The sequence below is a fragment of the Dermacentor silvarum genome, chromosome 6 (genome assembly GCF_013339745.2).
Source record: "Dermacentor silvarum isolate Dsil-2018 chromosome 6, BIME_Dsil_1.4, whole genome shotgun sequence".
Classification (NCBI taxonomy): Eukaryota; Metazoa; Arthropoda; class Arachnida; order Ixodida; family Ixodidae; genus Dermacentor; species Dermacentor silvarum.
In genome coordinates, this window is record NC_051159.1 from 80,958,110 (window position 1) to 80,976,953 (window position 18,844).

Genomic DNA, 18,844 nt, shown 5'->3' on the forward strand with positions numbered 1-18,844 from the left:
ATGCATATGCGAGTGCCAAGCACGCGTACGCCGTCCGTGCAGCCGCCGTGGAGCGCGTGTCCTTTCGTGGATTTTTGGAAGCATTTACTCTGAACTGTCCTTATGGTTCAATCTCCCGCCATTTCTCATGCGATGCAAATGGTACCCTAAAGATCGCATGCTCATCACTGTTAGCAATGCAGCTTCAGGAAATTAGTCGCTTTAGCTTAATCGCAGTGCTCGGAAAGTATGAATGGTTTGTTTCCGTGGCGGCTGCACGTGACCGTTCGTATAGACTGACCTGCTCAGTGTCGCCGCTCAACGTCTTTGTGTATGAAGCATTCGCTGTCGTCGATCTGTGTCACCGAACGAGAATGTGGTATAGACCTTTTCATCGGGACGAAAGGACGCGCCTCTTGGGGCTTTTGTGCGTCGGTATACAGAGCGTTCGTGCTGCCGCTGTCCTCTGTCCTTTTGAGACAAGCACTTACGCCGACTGACGAGTAGGCCATTAGAAATTATGACGACGCCCAAGGAGCTCTCGTAAGAAAGGTCTATGCTCAGTTACTGGATGAATTTAGGCCATCATTGGACGCATTGTGGAATGTCCGAGGCAGAAAAACTGCCTTTCATACAAGACGCTCGTGTGAGCATTCAACCGATCTTAGCGTTCTTGAAAGCAGCGTTGGGTGCGTGATCGTCACGTGTTTAACACGTCGAGCGCGAGTGACAAACGACTAACACTCGGGAATTATTAATGGATACCTTCCAGTGCGAAACACGTTTCACCAGTCTGTACCATACAATGCATTGACTCGGGGATATGGATGTTGTCGAGACGCACGTGAGGAATGCGTGGGTTGTGTACGCGTATATAGGCGCGAATACATGGGAATTGCGCCTATTGCTTCGTTGAATGGATTACATTTTCCGACCATGCAGCTGCTTAGATCCTTCCTTGACATTTTGCAGGCTGAGAGGCTGTTGGCAGGCATCGCGTCCCCTTTTCTTCACTCTCTTTTCTCGTCACCATTTCGCCGCCTCCTGAAGACACGAATGGTATTTCGTCTGTGTCCGTGGTCGACGTCGTTTCTTGAGATTCCTGTTCCTGGACGCGAGCTTTCGCAATACGTGATCGATGACAAAAAAAGAAACGTGATTGATGACAAAAAAAAAAAAGAAACGTCACAGCCAGAGTTACCGCCTTCCTAAAGATGTGCTTGGATGAAGGCCAAGTCTCTGGAGAGAGAGACGAATTCTGACGAAGTAGGAAAGGTAGCGAGGCTAACCATGGCATGCCTGGTTTGCTACACCACACTCGACCGGAAGGTAAAAGGTCGAAAGAAAATAAGAAAAATGAAATATCTGGGGAGACGAAAGTCTGTGGAGACGAAATGGTTGACAGTTGATGGTGAACAAGGAATGCCTCGGCCTGGAGCCTACGTTATTTCGTCAATGGTACACTTGTCTTAGGGCGGAAACGCCCAGCGAGGACAAGTCAACCCTTGTCGAAACTTACTGGTACCAGGCTCGGGCGCCCCTCATTTGCCCACTTTTAATCGAGTCCGTAAGAAGGCACACAAAAGGAGGATCGCGCTGTTCCACCATTGCGTTCGCTGTCCTCCAGGTGACGCGGCTTGGCTCCGGCGCGTTTGAGTCTGCGAGGTTTGGGGTCGCGATCCGTGCCGTTGGCGGGGCACGCTGGATCCACATCCAAGCTTGGCCCGCAGGCTTCTGGCGTTCTTGCGGAGTGCTTGGCGGACGGTCTTCACAGGGACGTCGCAGCGGTCCAGCAGCGCGTCGGCGGACGTTGCGCTGCAGCGACCCCTAGCTGCGCCTGCGCGCCATCATGGCGGCGTTCGTCGTGGCCGCTCCGAAGTGGACGTGCGTGTTGCCTTCGCCAGAAGGCTTCCTGTAGCGCGAAACGCACGTCTCGCGCTTCACGTTATCTATCCAGCGGTGAATGTGGACGGCGTCGAAGCCTAGGCTCGACCGGGTTAGAAAGGAAGTTTGGGAAAACGCGATGGGAGATTGGTGGTGCAAAGGGTGCAGCGAAGCTTATAACGTTTTATTTTGCGTCTTAGCGGGGAAAAAAAAAGATGTTTTACTAAATTAAGACACGCCAGGGAGTTGAGGAAAACGAGCTTGGTTGTGCCACGACCCTGTTCCTATAGGGGATAGCATCGTTATTGTGATCGCGTGCTTAAAAACAAGCCTCGGTGATATATTCTGTATGGTGCCAAGTTGAATTATATTGCGGAATATCGCCATCTCGTCAGCCCCGATTTCCCCAAAGCGCCAGCACGGTGTCGAGACGACAAAGGAGGGACCAGGTCTTCGTCAAGGCAGTCAGTGCCCTTGTCGAAACGTTGGCTGTATAGCCATATCCCGTGTTCGACGACAGTTGATCCACATTCATGTGAAAAACTCCCGTCTTGTTTGGTGGAAAGAGGAAGCTCGTGAAAATATATCGGACGCCCAAGATGTGCATCAAACAACGTGCGGGAAAAAAAAAAAAGAAAGCAAAGATATATAATTAAGAAATTGCTTCTTTTATGAACTTACGTTCAGCGGAAGTTCAGCAGGAACGGCTGAACAGCCCTGAACATACTATAGTACAAGATGCCCTACAAAACATTGAATAAAAGAAAATAAATTTTTCGCAAAGTAGGTCCGAAGAGCATGGCAAAATGAAAGGGCATATAAATGCATAACTACGGCAGAAATATAATGTACCGACAGTGTTATTGTTTTTGTTTACGATGTACCTCACTACGGTAAAGTGCGTGCGCTCGAGTAACGAATTTTTGTTCATTATCATGCTTCGAGCCTCAACATCAGCGTGGAAAACTTTAACGGACATTCAGTATGAGAGCTGGGAGACAAGAGTGTCGAATTTGCATTTTCCATGTACGCTATAGCTCTCTTCGAGGTTTATGGCTGCATCAAATGCTTTAACGCGAGAGCGTTAAGAGCCCGTGTCGCAGAAAATCCGGCGTCGGCGTGGGCTCGCCGACGTCGTTGGCGGAAATAATCATCCCGAACCACCCCGACCGTGCAGGCGTGGCATAAGGCATTAATGAACAAAATTGAATTTCTCAAAGTAAAATCCATCAGAAAAACCGTAAAGCACGACTTAACCACAACCTACAGACGTGATAGCGTCGGATTGTAATTTGAATACGCGAGAAAAAAAAAAAAAAAAAAAACCCTGATAAGCAGGCAGGCAGCTTTGAATTCTATCGCGTTCCGCTCTTAAAGGCGAAGCTTAAGCGTCCTCCAACTTTTTTTTTTTATTCTTTGTTAGAGAGAGAGAAAGAGAGAGAAAAAAACTGCACTTATTGTCGACCGAGCAGAAGAGAGGATCTTGCTGCTAAGCTTGTGACAAGCAGGAAAGGGAAGGTAAAAAAATAATATAAAGGAGGACTGCGCCATATTTTGTCTCTCTCTCTCTTTCAACTTTTTTTTTTTCGAATGCGTAATTCATACACACTGGACGTTGATCATTGCAGCGAACGGTAGGCGGCGTGCGCTTATGTAACAGACCGCGGCTACTTGACACGGCAAATATTCGGTGACAGACAGCAGCTATAGCACGCTTTTCTTTATCTCTCATTTTCTTTCTTTGCCCTTTCCGTTTAGTTCAATAATTACTTCGCGGGATGACCTTATCTACATGTTACAAGTGCGTTGACGAACACGGCGTCAGACGTCGAAGCCGAGCACGCACGCAAGAAATTTGCATTTTAGCGTACGTGCCACGCCACACAGCAGGATTAGCGGCTCTGTGGCGAATACGAACCAGCTTTCGCCACGAGTACGAAGTGTACGTCATCGAAACGGATGTCTTCCTGTCTCTGCACATGAGAAATGCAGTGTTCGGCATATATCCATCCCTGCGCAAGCCGTTTACGTCAGAGCCTGCAGTATACGCGCCATCGAAACGGCTGTTAATTCGTCTTGATTATACGAGAATAACGTTCTCTGTTTCGTGTATTCGTGTTTTAATAATCGATTTATTTGCAAAGAACGTTTACCAGTGATGGGTTACTAAATTCTTTCTTTTAAGGAAGTAATTGATGCGCATTACGTCGATACACGAATGCACGCATTCGGTATATATACACTTACGCGGCATATTTCTCGTGTGACCTCCGTGCCCAAGCAATGTATACTTTAGCGATCCGGGCGAATCGCGATAGGGAAAGACGAATCCGCTTAACGAGACCGATGTGACGTGGCAAACAGCACTGTCCACTCGCAACACACGCGGTAATGAACGTCCGAGCCAAACTGCGTATACTCCACTATTCTCAGAAGAGCCCCGCGCAACCTCGCTCAACAGATGAAATGCTCTTCTTTCTTCAGAGTGCATGCCTACCGCTATTACGAATCACCAGCAGCCAAAACTGCTACTATAGCAGTTTGTACAAGAAGCAATTTGTACTTAATGTCACGAATGGTGACTATACTAACACCTCCCGAATAATACGGGTCTTGCACGCTATGAACGTAACGTCATCTGTTGAAATCCGCGGGTCAGAAAAAAAAATAATAATGAAGCAAGAAAAAAGAGAGCGTCCTCCGCCATCCTTTATTAAAGCGTTTATAAGCTTCCCCACTATGTACTATATCGACCAAAAGAGTTTACGAACCATGGGATCTCGGAAAACGCTAAATATCCGAGCAGCCTTCTAAAGTAGCCAGTAAAACCGTACATATCACAATGTTGTTCGCATATATAGCAGTAGAGGCTGGAAATGGGAATACCAGGCTGCGTTTTGAGGCTGCGGAGATATTCAGCTTTTTGTCGGATCCCTTGGTCCGTAAACTTTTTTGGTCGATATTACCTGACTTCACGGCACAAAACGTGAAAGCCTGCTTCAAAAGAGTGTACGGCTACGATGCGCGCTCTCCGTGGCACTCGAGGCGTGAAAGGGCACGTGACTTCGCGTGATCACTTTCCTAATGGGACGGCGCCAACTTTATTTACCCCACGCGTCCACGCTCGCATACACACAGCGGCGGTGACAGCTCGAATGGTAGCGGATTGCGTGCCTCAGTCAAAATGCGGCTGGAAATACAAGTAGAAATCTCACCGGTGGACGTTCCCGCAACGGGTCCCCGTTTCATACGTGCGTCAATTCACCGCTTCGTTAATAAACGTTTCGCGGGGCCCTTTTAAAAGGTGCAGGTATAAGTCTACCACGTTTGTGCGCCTTCTCACGAGCAGCGTATCATTATATTCCTTTTTTTTTCCCCCTTCTTTTATATTTTTGCGCTCGATAACTTCGCAACGAGCCCGCTCTCACCACTGTGCCAAGTTGTGCATGCAGTGCTCGTTTCGGGTAGATCTATCTGTTGTTTCCTCCGCAACGGCATCTGTGCGGTGTGTGTGTTATGGCGGCCGCAGAGCCTTGATGGCAGAGTAAATAGTCTTGCTGTCTTTTTCACCCGCGGGGTTTATACACCAATGGAGGTGGGGGAGGTTATACACACAATTCTAAGTAGCCTTCGTGCGCTGTTTATCAAACGCGGCGCGTATGATACACGTGTGAAGGCCCTCTCGACCATTGCATGCGTGAGGCTGCTTCAGCAATGAAGGGAGGGAACGAGGATGAGAGGGAGAGACACTGGCGGGCTACGCGGATTACGTATAGAAAGGCGCGCGCGGGGACTTAAGCGACGTTCGTATCGGAACGCACCAGCTGTTTTCTTGCTAATAGCAGCGATGCGGTGCGTGTGTACTGTCAGTGACGTGGCTGTCGGTGTGCCCTTTGCTCTGGCCCGGAAAGCCTTCCTTGAATACATGGAACTCGCGAGAGTTTCCTTGTTCGTATACGCGAGACAGCATTACTGTGCGTGCCCGTTGCATGTTTATGTGCGCGTGTATATCGACGGCTCGCCTTTACCGTTTCCTTCTCCGTCTTCCCTTTGGTATATGCCGTTGTACTGTTCGCAGCACGCAGAGTATATATGTACAGTGTATACCGTCGACTCCGTCTAACTTCTTCAGTGCAGGTTTTATAGTTCAAATTTAATTAGGGTGTCGGCGTCATTGTTGACGACACTGATGACGACAGTGATGACACGGTTCGTCTTGCGGAGTTTGTTGGCCTCTCTTCCCTCGTGCTCCTTTCCCAGCTGCCTCTATTCGGGGGCTTTTGTTCCCGGCAGCTTAATCCCATGTTTACGGGCACAGAACACTGCGCACGTTGTGTCTAAGGCGCGGCATGTTCAGCGGCGATGCGCTTCTCCTCGCGCCGACGTATCTCATTTCTTTATTTCTCCGAGCAATCGCCGCAGGCGCTGTATTGTTACACGGGGGACACCACCGATTCAGCAGCCACTCGCAAGAGAGAGAGCGGCCGCAGGCTCGTCATTCAGTAGCTTCGGAGTGGAGGAGAGGCTATTATACAGCACTGGGCGATGCTATCTCTGCAGTGTATATCACATACGAGCCGCCGTGGATGCAACCGTGGTCCGATGCTCGCCACTTTTGATAAGGGAACAAGAAGCCTGCTTCGATAAGAGCAGTGCCGCTGTAATCCCCCTCCAGGACGATGCTATAGATACAGACCTCTTTCTGGGCCCAACTCCTTACCACACACCGTATATAGGCCCCAGTATAAATTGCCTTTGCGAACTGAACCGGATATGTGAGGCTGATAACGGCGTTTTTTATGAAAAGTAAATTGATGCGGGCTGTTGCCAGTTTCCGCGTGCGGCATTTTATTTTAAGCATATGTGAAGCCAGGCGTTCATTAATTGCCAACATATTCCATTCATGCTGTTCCCCTACACCCGTGTACCTAGATTTCGGTGCACGTTAAAGAACCCCATGTGGTCCAAATTAATCCGGAGCCCCCCACTATGGCGTGCCTCATAATCAGATGGTGGCATTGTGCATAATCAAAACATAATCAGATGGTGGTTTTGGCACGTAAAACCCCAAAATTTAATTCATGCTGATCCCTTTGGGCGAACTCGCCATCAACGGATTACGTTGCAAGGCGTCACAGAGGGGGACGCTTTTATCTCGTGAGGCTTAATTGGGAGGGGGGAGCCTGACATGTCTATACATTTTTTTTTCTGCACCAAGTTTTTTTTTTTAATTGCCCCCGTGGCAGATAGCACAATTCTAACCCTCGATCATAATTACTCGATGAGGCTGCCACTACTCTTACGAGAAATCAAATTGTTTAATTGAATAAACAGCGTAGTTACGGTAGTTGACATTCAATTAACTTTTTTAAATTAATTACTTTACGGCACATATTTCAATTTATGAATCGTAGCTAGTGAGTTTGCAGGGCATATCTATTTGGAATGAATTCTGAGGATGGCACCGGTTTCGAGATATGCGCAGTCAAACATGCGTTAATTATGCGCGGTTGTTCCACTTAGTTCGTTAGTAAAACGCTGTTTTATGCCTTGAAGCGAACGCCAATGCATTTAGTCGGACACTTTGAAAATTTATATCTCCAGACAAGCGTAGTCCTGGGAATTTGTTCCAAGTGTATCGCCTTGCGAACTCACCGGCTGCAACTCGTAAATTTAAAGGTACCGTAAAGTAATGAAATAAAACTTTCAATTAGCGTAATTATGATAATTATTCTATTAAGTATTTTGATTTCTCGTACAAGTAAGGGCCGCCTCATTGAGTAATTTAGATGAAGGGTTATAATTTTGCTGTCTGCCACAGGCAAATTAAAAAAAAATACTATACTGAGCGACTAGATGCAACGCTATTTTGACATTTTGGCCGATTAGTTGCCATGACCCCTTCTTTTCGTTCACCCAATAGTGGTGGAAGATACGTGAGTTGATTTCTTTATGTGCGCGTTCTTGTGTGTATCTACAAAAGTCGAATGTATAGTAACATGTGCAGGCTGCCACAGCTATATATATATATATATATATATATACATACAGGGTGTTTCAGCGAACACTTCCAAAAATTCTTAAAGGTTGCCTGGGGCAGATAGCACAATTCTAATTCACGAGCTGGTCTACTCGAAGAGGCGGACATTACTTGCATAAGAAACTTATATGTATAAACGGATAATTACCAAAAAATTCACTAATTAATTTTTAACTAATTACATGATGGCCCATATTGCAATTTACAAATTGTAGCCGTGGAGTTCGCAAGGCGGATCCACTTAAAATGAATTCTCGGGATGACACCAGTTTTGAGATATTAATTCGCGAACTTTGCGGAGAAATGCATTGTCGTTCCAGTTAGTTTCTTAACAAAACGTCGCTTTATGCATTCAAGCACAAAATTAACTGGAACGTCAATGCATTTCTCCGCAAAGTTTGGGAATTATTATCTCGAAACTGGTGTCATCCTGAGAATTAATTACAAGTGGATCCGCCTTGCGAACTCCACAGCTACAATTTGTAAATTGCAATATGGGCCATCGGGTAATTAGTTAAAAACTTAATTAGTGAATTTTTGTTAATTAGTCGATTATGCATTCCAATTTTCTATGGAAATAATGTCCGCCTCTTCGAGTAGAGCAGATCATTAACTATAATTGGGCTATCTGCCACAGGCAACCTTAAATAAATTTTGAAAGTGTTCGCTGAAACACCCTGTATATATATAACATGCAGGGCCGTCCAAATATGCGTTCGTCGCGATAAAGACCATTGTTACGGGACATTGCTCTATTTTACTAACGTCTCTCGACCACTGAACCTTCGTCAGCTTTATCACCGGATTTCGGATTGCGGTGTTTCCCGGTTTTAACCGAAAACTCTTTTACCTCTAGTGACAGGTGTTCGGCCGAAAGCTTCGACATACAGATGGCTTTTCGAGCGTACGGAGCATCTCTGTTGCTGTAGAGGCTGCCCGGAAGTTTCGCTTCCGTCGGTCATTTCTCGAAAGTCCTCGTGCGTCACGATGTAGTGAAGATTAATGGAGCGCGGAAACTGCGTGCTGTTTGTGTTTGCACGCCAGGCCAAATCTGCCCACCTACGCGAGGCACGTGCCGGAAGCTTGTCGTTGTCCTTACCTGTAACTTTTTTCCTTTTTTTTTTTCCGGTAGTGTGAGTAAAGAACTGCAAACGGAAAACAATAACCGAACGCTGCAGGTGAGAGGTGCGCGCACGCGCCTTCGTTTTCACTGAGGTCCGCTTTCGACACACGTGTCGTCCCGGTGTCGCTGACTTCGTTATAACAGCTTCGTTATGACTTCGTTATAACGCACACTTTGTCGCCGCGGGAAGAGTTCGCCCTCGTTCACCTCGTCGTCTCGATTATCGAATGTTTAGACGGCATCCGTAATTAGGGATGCGGTGTGCATCCTTCAACTTGGCATGGTGAAAGAAAACAATTAGATGCTGCTGCGAAAGAACCGCACATTTATCGCTGCAGACTGATGTGACTGCATAAACGATTGTGCTTTGGTTGCGGGGCTTCCCTTATTCGAAGCTCGGGCCACTTGCTGGAGTACGCTTGCTGAAGACTCATTGAAATGCGAAACCTTTATGTACCTTTACGGATCATTTCTGTGAACTTTGGTATCTGGCTTTTAAACTATATGGCTCACGTTGTATCTCCTGCATATCCAGTCTTCGCAAAGTGTAAACCCGCTGCCTTGTCTTAGGGCTATGACGTTCAGCTAGAAAGCGCGAGGTGGCGGGTTCGATTCTCAGCCGCGGCAGACACATCCTGATGGGGGCGGAATGCAGCTCAGGTGGTTGAAATTATTCCGTAGCCATCCACCATGGCCTCTTTCGTAGCCCGTTTGTATAGCTTTATAACGTCGAATCAGTTCAGTCATCAGTTTATCATCTATTACTAGCAGTAGTCACATTCTTCTGAGTACCCGCCGTGGTGATGTAGTGGCTTTGCCGCTGCGCTGCTAAGCCTGAGGATGTGTTATCAAATCCCGGCCGCATTTCGATGCGGGCGAAGTGTGAGAACGCCTGTGTACTGTGCATTGGGTGCGCGTTAACGAACCCTAGGCGGTCGGAATTAATCTGGAGCCCCCACTACGGCGTACCTCGTAATCATATCGTGGTTTTGGTACGTAAGACCCAAGATTCTAAGGTTTTAATTTCTCCTATAGCGCCAAGTGCTTACGCAGTCGAGGAAAAAAAGAAGAAGAAAAAGAGAAGTTTCGCACTGCGCAGCTTGTGTAATCCCCATAGGTGTTACTTTCCTTTATGTTATTTTCGTCCCCGTCACAGCGCCCTGCCTCCACTTGCGTCAAACATCGTGGTCAAGAATGGAGATGAAAGCAGCCGAAAGGAAGGGGGAAATAATAGCGGAAAGCGTGTGTTTAGAGCGAGCGCATCGCGAATGGCACCGTTCAGGGGCGTTCACACATCGTCGATTCGCTAGCGCCGCCGTATCGAAGGGGTTGAGAGAACGTGACGGCCTCGTGGCGAAGCGAGCCAGAGCGCAGGCGCGTCGGACGACGTACACGCGACGCAGCCCTCGTCTCGTGCAGCGAACGTGCGTCACTTACTTGCCCGGCCGCGTTCTGCAACCCCCTCCCCCACACCCTCCTTTCCTCCACTCTGTCTGGCTTCCTTTATTATCATCTTTTTAAACACCTGAACAAAGGAATTCGCCGCGCCGCCGCCGAGATTGTTCGTTTGCCGCTCGCCCTCTCCCGTCCACTTCTCACGCCCAGAGCACGTGCGCGGCGTCCATCGGCGTGTTGTGACAGGGATCATCGGTTTTTGTAAAGCACATAACGCGCTATCTGCAGCAAAAAAAAAAAAAAAAAAAGAAGCGCCTACACTGGACAAAGTTATAAAATTAGGGCACATCGCATTATAGTAGGCGTCGAATGCGTTACGCACGTTCCTTTCTTTCCTTTGGTGTGATGCAGTGCGTGACAAATTTTCAGACAAAAAAAAAAAAAAAAAAACTTTCAGGACGAAATATTCACCCTTGTTTTGATAGCTTAGGCACGTGGACATTGCCCGTGAGCGAACCCGTACGTGCCTTGAGAGGTGCGAGAGAAAGCGAATGCTCATAGAACCCATTCTAACTAGTTATTTCTGCTCTCGGGAGCGGATTTCTCCGCTTTCCGGGGGCGATCCGTCGCCTTCTATCGCATACTTTGAACGCGTCTGTGTGACGAGCAAGCAGCTGCCAGCAGTCGCATTTACTTCGTGCGCTTTCGGTTCAGCGCGCGCGCGCGCGAGCTCCCACAGGTGCTGACGTCAGCAGTGCGAGAACTCCCGTAGAGGCCCGCCGCCGCCGCCGCTGCTAACAGCCTTTGCGGTTGCGCGCTCCACTGAGCGGCGTCGAGATTCTTTTTCTCTGCCGTTCTTGCGCATGACGAATACTTGCCTCCGGCTGTGGTGTGGCGGCGCATCGTCGCGCGATAAAGGGCGAACCCTTAACGCGACCTTGGATTGTGCGGGCCTTCTGCGGCCATCAGTCGGCTTCTTGTGCTCGTTGTCGCCGGCGTTGGGGCGTGCTGCAAGGAGATCGCGCGACGATCGCTCGGCGAGCCGTCGCGGCTGATTTTGCCTCCCAGCTGAAGCGGCGCCGCCTGCCACCGGGCTTCGTCGTCGCGGGCGCTCTTCTTGGACAACACCCATGCCGGGACGGTGCGCGAGAAGCCGACCGTGTTCTCATCGGTCGTGTGCTGCCGGACTGTAGTTTTGCCTCGCCGGTGCGTGTGTGTGTGTGTACCTCCCGACGAGGGCGTCGAAGACAGAGACCTGCTGCATCTGGGACGGACACGCAGATCGGGAAGCCATGCAAATCAAGTGGGCTGTGTCGAAGAAGTTGTTCCTCGTATGTGATGCTTCGCCCCATTCTCCGCAAAGCTATAGGCGTGCAAATTCTCTTTGGAACGGGAATGTGATTTTATTCGTAAGTGGCTCACGCCAAGATTCACTGCACGGTGGTATTGCTCGAAAGTTGGATATGGCATGGTCGATCGGTGTGTGTTACATTGGGCTGCCAAGGATGTATGGCAATGACTGGCGATAACTTCTGGTTTGTCGTTCGTCTGCTCGTGTATAAATTTGGCGAGCCTGCGTGTGCTGAAGGAAACTTGCGTGCGGCACCAGTAGGTTCGCAACTCGACAGCGGGGGAGCGCGGGTTATTATGCCATGACATAATTGTCGTATTACGCGACTGGCAATGTCATAAAAGGAAACATGAATATTTGCCGATTTTACCATGCGTGCCCGGCAGTGTGCGTTACATACGCAACTTTCTCTGTGCAATATTTACTTTCTTCAACATTTGGCAGTATGTGCCTAATTATATATAATAGCTTGTCATTTGAGAAAAAAAAAATGCACGTTTTGTTGACATTCTCCCTTGATGTGCCGCTATGCACTCGTGAAAACTCATCATTGCCTGCAAGTTTAATTATGTGAAAAAAAATTGCATTCAACATGTACGAACTAATTTAATTTCCCGATACGCACGTGCTGCTCTGATGCAAACTTAGAATATGTTACACATTCATTTTGTTTTGGAAACAATGAAAAAAAAAAAAGTTGGTCTACATTGCTCAAAACTATTTTCGGTCACTCCGGCCGTGCGGAAACCTGCCAGCTGATCAACTGATCGCTAGCATAAAAAAAAAAAAAAAAAAGGCTCATGTATTTTTTTTTTTTGTGTGTTCGCCTATTCGTCCAATAATTTTGTTGTTCAAATTGCTCTGTAAGAATCCTGTGTGCCATATCATGCTGAGTTGTTTTCCTTTTCTATTTACAGGAGAGCTCTAGTGGGGTCAGTGTTGGAAGCTCAAGATCCCGAGATCACTTGGACAAGGCTCCACTGGGGCTTCGGAACCTCGGCAACACAGTGAGCACCATTTGGCATCATTTTATATACCTAGCCATATCTCATGGCACACATATTAAGTCATGATTTGGTAGTAATGGTAATAGTGACCATCGTAAGTAAGCACATTCATGGTTTTAATAATACATGGGTCCATATTGATAGAGCATGTAATGTAAAATTGCACCACTTGAGTCTCGAAAGTATCAGCATTGCACTGCCTTACTGACACGTTGCTTTTGTATTCTCCACTGACTTGGTACAACAGTTGGCTGGTGTAAAATGCTTTATTTGAAACCTGTGTTCATTTTTTCTTGCATTCCATTCATTGCGTTGATAATTGTCCAAAAGTACATGCCCTTAGTGGCTTTCATATGCGACAGCGTTCTTGCCAAAGGCATGGCTGTAAAATTACACGCTTCGTCATTTGCTCGTGCTGCATTTCGACTGATTTTGCGCCAGTACCGGCCAAGTCTGAGTTGTGAAGGATAAAAATTGAACAGAATAAAGCAAAAGGAATCATTGGAATAGCAGCTGATCGAGGTACATTCATATGTATAAGTCAGTACTTTTACTTGAGTATTTCCTTCACGAATAAAATTAAGGCCCCTTAAAACTGATGCTTTATGGCTTTTCCAACAAATATATGTTGCCTAGTTCCAGTATTCATTGATTTTTACCTGAGCATGTGATTGGGTATTGTGCAGTAACTTTGAACGGTTGCATCATGCATACAACTTGTCATGTTCCAGACAAAATTAAAGTAGTTCGGGTGTGTTTTGAATCGCATGTGGCACATTTATTCTTGTTAGGCACTGATAGTTCCTCTCAATTCATCATGACCTCTTTCAAAAAAGGAAACAAAATGATCAAATTACTGCAGTATACTTTCCCACAATGGTTCGCTGAAAAGAACTGTTGCACTGTACACGAACGAATTGGGAATTGACGTCAGTACTAGAACCAGATTCAAGGTGCTGTTAGTGCATACAATTTGCTGCACTATGTACAGTAGCTGCAATTTTGCTGCAATTACTTAAACCGTTGTTAAGGTGCTCTCTAGGGAGCTTGTTACTGCAATACTATTTGAAATTGGTTGATGATTAGAGGAGATAGGAGAAATTGAATTGTCACCTTGCCATGCTGCCAGGAGGGGAGCATCGCTGCCAACACACACCCTATGCCTCGACTAGCGTGCGCAAGCACCATTTCTTCCCATCTTTGTTGCATACCGTGGCCAAAGGGCCACATTATGTTTACGTCATGAGCCCTGCCTACCTTTTTTTCTCTTTTCCTTTTTGGGCTGCACAGTGCACTTCTGTCGTTGGTATTGTGTAACCTATATTGGATGACCTACCGAAGTCATGTGCCTTAATCAGTGACATTGCAGGTGTGACGTAGAGGCATTTGTGTGTGTAACCTTGACTTTCTGGCTGGGAGCAGGGCTCCCTTGTGAGGAAAGGCGCGCTGGCTTTTGTTTGAAGTTTCAACTGTTTTTGTGCCATGGAGCAGTTTGATACTTTGCAGACACAATTGCCACCACGTCATCTCTGCAGTGCGCTTGTCTGTTTGCAATGCCCGAACCTGGTGAGGGGCCCTTTAAGCAGAATGAGCAAACAGGCATTTTGATGGCTCGGCCAACATTTCAGTGCCATTTAGCTTCACGATTGATTGATTGATTGATTGATTGATTGATTGATTGTTAATTCTTAAGCCGTCAACAGTTGTTGCACCAACTGGCCGCAATGTCTTGGATTTTGGTTGAGTCTGCTTAAGCCTGTTGAACTTTTTATCACTGAAAATGGACTACATTGTATTCTAAAGAGGCCAAAGACTGAACTTGGCAACCTTCAAGAACTTTTGCCACAACAACTCGGGTACCGGTAGGTACTTTGACTTCACATTGAAAAATATAGGCACAGAGGTTTAGGCATGAAATTTAAGAAACAAAAATTTGGGCCTTCATTTTCTTTTCTAGTAATCAACCCCTTACTGCAAAATCAACGAAAATGGAGTTTTGAAAGGATATTTTATCAGTCTCAACTAGTCTAGTGCTTCTCTTCTAGCGTCGTTATAACTATGACTGTGTGGTTTGTGGTAATGTTGATCTCATTCTTTGTTGCAGTGCTTCATGAACTCGATAGTGCAATGCCTGGCACACACACGACCCCTGCTCGAGTATTGCCTGAAGGATGGCTATGTCTCCGAAATAAACAGCAGCACCTCTTCCATGAAGGGGGCCCTCTTTGAAGGTGCGTGGCCGAGTGACAGTGACTGAACGTTGACGGTGGATGGGCATTTGTGTTTTCAGATTCCTGAATGAGCCACTTACCCTTATTCGTATCTTGTCTTGTGAACACTCGTCATGCGATTAACTCTTATTCTGCATGCGAGACATCACGGCGGCCGCATTTTGATGGGGGCAAAATGCGAAAACACCCGTGTACTTAGATTTAGGTGCACGTTAAAGAACCCCAGGTGGTCCAAATTTCCGGAGTCCCCCACCACGGCGTGCCTCATAATCAGATCGTGGTTTTGGCCCGTAAAACCCCATAATTTAATTTTTTTTGCTTGACATGTTGACAGCTAGCAAAGATTTTCATTTTGCAGTTCCAAAAAGACTTTTGCCATATCGTCTAGAAATGCTTTGAGACAAAATTCAAGTCTTGTGCCACAAGAGCAGAGTACAGTCAGGTTTTGTTAATCCTACATTTCATACTCCAACCCACGTTTTAATTCAATCTTATTAAAAAAGCCTTAGAAGAAGCACATGCTACTTAAGTACTTATTTTGGTAAGACAGCCTGGTGTCAGAAGGTAGTGGTGGAGTGTAATGATCACCCAGAAATGTCTGGAATGGATTTGTCTAAGCTGGAATTGTTGGGAGAGGCTCTGAGATTTTTTTTTTACACTTTTCTTTATAACAGTTTATTTCTTTTTAGGTATTGTGCGAGTAGCTTTCACTAACAGAGTAACTAACAGTTTGTGTTTTGTCAAGCTTCCAATAAACCACGTATATAAGATCTTTGTTGAGCCTCTATTAGGCATTATTTCATGGTTTATGTTGCAACCTTTATGCTATACATGATGAAGGAAATTATTAATTCATCTTAGAAACATCCTGCATGTCTTCAGTAGCCTTGCATATTGTGTTCCTTAAACAGCTGTTTCCTGGCAAAATGCATAGGATACGGACCACAGTGGGACCACAAAACTTTACCTCCTGTGTGAGAAGTTACGTTGGACCGATTCATGACACCACGTGACATACGTGTCCTTTTCTAAAAAATTTTAAGGTACTTTTTATAACCTCTAAATGCCATTGCAATAAGCATCTTCACCTATCTGTTGCACAGCGAGTGTGGCGTAGGAAGCGTACTGCATGCTTTTAATAGGCAATAACCCAAATGCGCCGCCGTTCCCTGCTGCAGGCAGTGCAGAGTGAATGACGAACGCGGATATAATCAAGTATTGAATATAACAATGCAAGGAAGAAATTTTCCTTGCCCATATTGCCATGTAATTAATATATGCTTATAACGAATATAGGATATAATAAATATATTTTCGTGTTAGATGTGGCTTCGTTGTAACGAGGTGTGACTGTTTTGAAGGTATCTTGCATATAAAGGAAACTACATTTAGATTTCACTGATTGGAGTGTTCTTCTTTTTCATTTCCCACAGCCTTCGCAACACTCATGAAGTCAATTTGGAGGTGCAGCAATGGTGAATATGCCATCAGCCCTCAGGCATTTCGCAGCCAAATACAAAAGTTTGCACCACGCTTCATGGGCTACAGGCAAGTCTTTCTTTGATTCTCTTGCCGCTTCAGTTTGTTGTGACAGCCGAATTTATTTAAGCTATATTGAATATTGTGCCAGTAACTGTCACCTTTTGTTGCTGGGTACTGTGGATTTGTAATGTATTGCTTGAGAGCCACCTGTATGCAGAAAAAAAAAAAAAAACACTGTTTGCTGCATATTCTACAGAAACCTGGCTGCTTGGTTTGACATGGCACTGTCGATGATAATCTGTTAGAGGCTGACAATTATTGTTAGCTTTGCGAGGGTGATATTGACTGATAGGTAAGGCTGATCAGTAATGCAGAAGCACCTTGTTATGTGCAGAACTTGCGCATTACATGCAAACATGTGGGAAAGTTTTGCTGTAGCAGTTGTTACAGGATCAGTAGTTTATTTTTCTGTCCCTTATTAATGTTTATGCTGTTTTTTCTGCTCAATTGTAATTATGATAACTTAACTGTAGTAAAAGTTTTAAAATCCATCTAAAATCCATCTAACAGGAAGGGCAACATCATGCACATTCAGGCCAGTTTACAGCATTCTTGGTGGCACCTAAGGCTTCTTTGTGGGTGGCCCCTTGCAATTTTTATGGCGGTTGCAAGCTTGAATGTTGGCTTGTTTTGAGTATGGACATACTGTAGTTCTAAGCTTCTCCTCATTACGGTTTTGGTAGTGTGTGTAAAATATTTGCTTGCTGTTTTGTCTGCAGTCAACAAGACTCTCAGGAGTTCCTGCACTATCTACTGCAAGGTCTTCACGAGGACATTAACCGAATCACCTCAAGGCCAAGGCACCTCACCACAGAGATAGATGACAATCTCAGGTTGGTGGAAAGCTTTAATACTGCTTCATTTCAGTGTTATGTTTGGGGGAGCCAGTATTACTCTGTATTTGGCACCAAAGTGTAAGGGGATATTGAAGGTGCAGGATGGACACATTTCTTAGTGGATATATATATTGGTGCACAAAATGCGCAGGACACACAGTATGACAAGCAACAAGCACTGAACTGAAGGATTTCTTGAGGCAGTAGCATACATATATAAACAGGCATGTAACATTGTTTTAGTACTGCAATTTACCATGCCAACTGTTGAATCTCGCGTGTTATTGTTTTGCATTTTTCTTTTTCTGTTGTACCACTTTCTGTAGTTCCTTCGGGCCTTGAAAGTATGAATAACACGTAAATAACTAAATATACATGCGACATGAGCTGCAAATTTGGTTGCAATGAATTGCTGCACATAGCTCGCGTCACGTGTATATTTCATGCCTGTCTATACACGTTAACTGTGTCAAAAAAGCCTTCCATTCAGTGCTTGTTGCTGGTCGTTCATTCTGTCCTGTGTTTACTGTGTGCTGATATATACGAGGTGTGTTCATAAAGAAACCGACCTTTTGCTATAACACCTTTACTGCTTATTGTACAACTTTTTAAGTGCTGTCCCCTTAAGAGTAGTCCCCTCTACTGGCAATGCACTCTTCCCATCTTTTCTTCCATTTTTGGAAAGCCTCTTGGAACGCACTGTCTGGAATGGCGCGCAGGTCTCTTCTCGCATTGTCCTGGATCTCCTCTACAGTTTGGAAACAACGTCCTCTCAAGGTGGTTTTCAGCTTGGGGAATAGAAAAAAGTCTGGTGGGGCTAGGTCTGGAGAATATGGTGGGTGGGGCACAACAGGAGTGTGGGGTTTCGCTAAGTAGCTGCGGACAAGGAGCTACGCGTGAGCCAGGGCATTGTCATGATGCAACATCCAAGCCTGATTTTCCCACAATTCAGGCCTCTTACTGTGCACAAAATCTCTCAAACGTCCTAGGACTCCCTGGTAAACGTCTGACCATGTGGCACAAATTCCTGATGGACAAAAATGCCTTTGCAGTCAAAAAGCACAACCAACATCACCTTCATTTTTGACTGACTCATGCGTGCTTTTTTCGAACGAGGAGAACCGTTGGCCACCCACTGCGATGACTGCATTTTCGTTTCAACATCAGAGCCATAAAACCATGTCTCATCGCCTGTTGCGATGTTCTTAAGAAAGTTTTCATCTTCATTGGCAGCGGCGAGCAGTTCCTGGCTGATTTCAACACGGGTCTGCTTCTGTTCGTCAGTCAACAAATGCGGCACGAATTTTGCACTGACACGACGCATCCCAAGTTTGTCACTCAAAATTTCATGACGTGATCCTGCGCTAATACCCGCTTCGTCAGCGACTTCTCGAACAGTCAAAACGACGATTTCCACGAATCACAGTTCGAACTCTCTCGACGTGGACATCATCCT

The 18,844-nt window shown here is 46.0% G+C and overlaps 1 protein-coding gene across 3 annotated transcripts in view; it reads left to right on the forward strand.

Annotated features, from left to right (window-relative positions):
• LOC119455665 (ubiquitin carboxyl-terminal hydrolase 2) overlaps nt 1-18,844 on the forward strand; it is a 239,593-nt gene that overhangs the window by 200,683 nt on the left and 20,066 nt on the right. For all 3 annotated transcript variants that reach the window (XM_037717081.2, XM_037717082.2, XM_037717085.2), the window contains 4 exons: nt 12,690-12,779; nt 14,884-15,010; nt 16,444-16,558; nt 17,272-17,385. In XM_037717081.2, the coding sequence (XP_037573009.1) occupies nt 12,690-12,779; nt 14,884-15,010; nt 16,444-16,558; nt 17,272-17,385 (446 nt within the window). The remainder of the gene's footprint in view (nt 1-12,689; nt 12,780-14,883; nt 15,011-16,443; nt 16,559-17,271; nt 17,386-18,844) is intronic.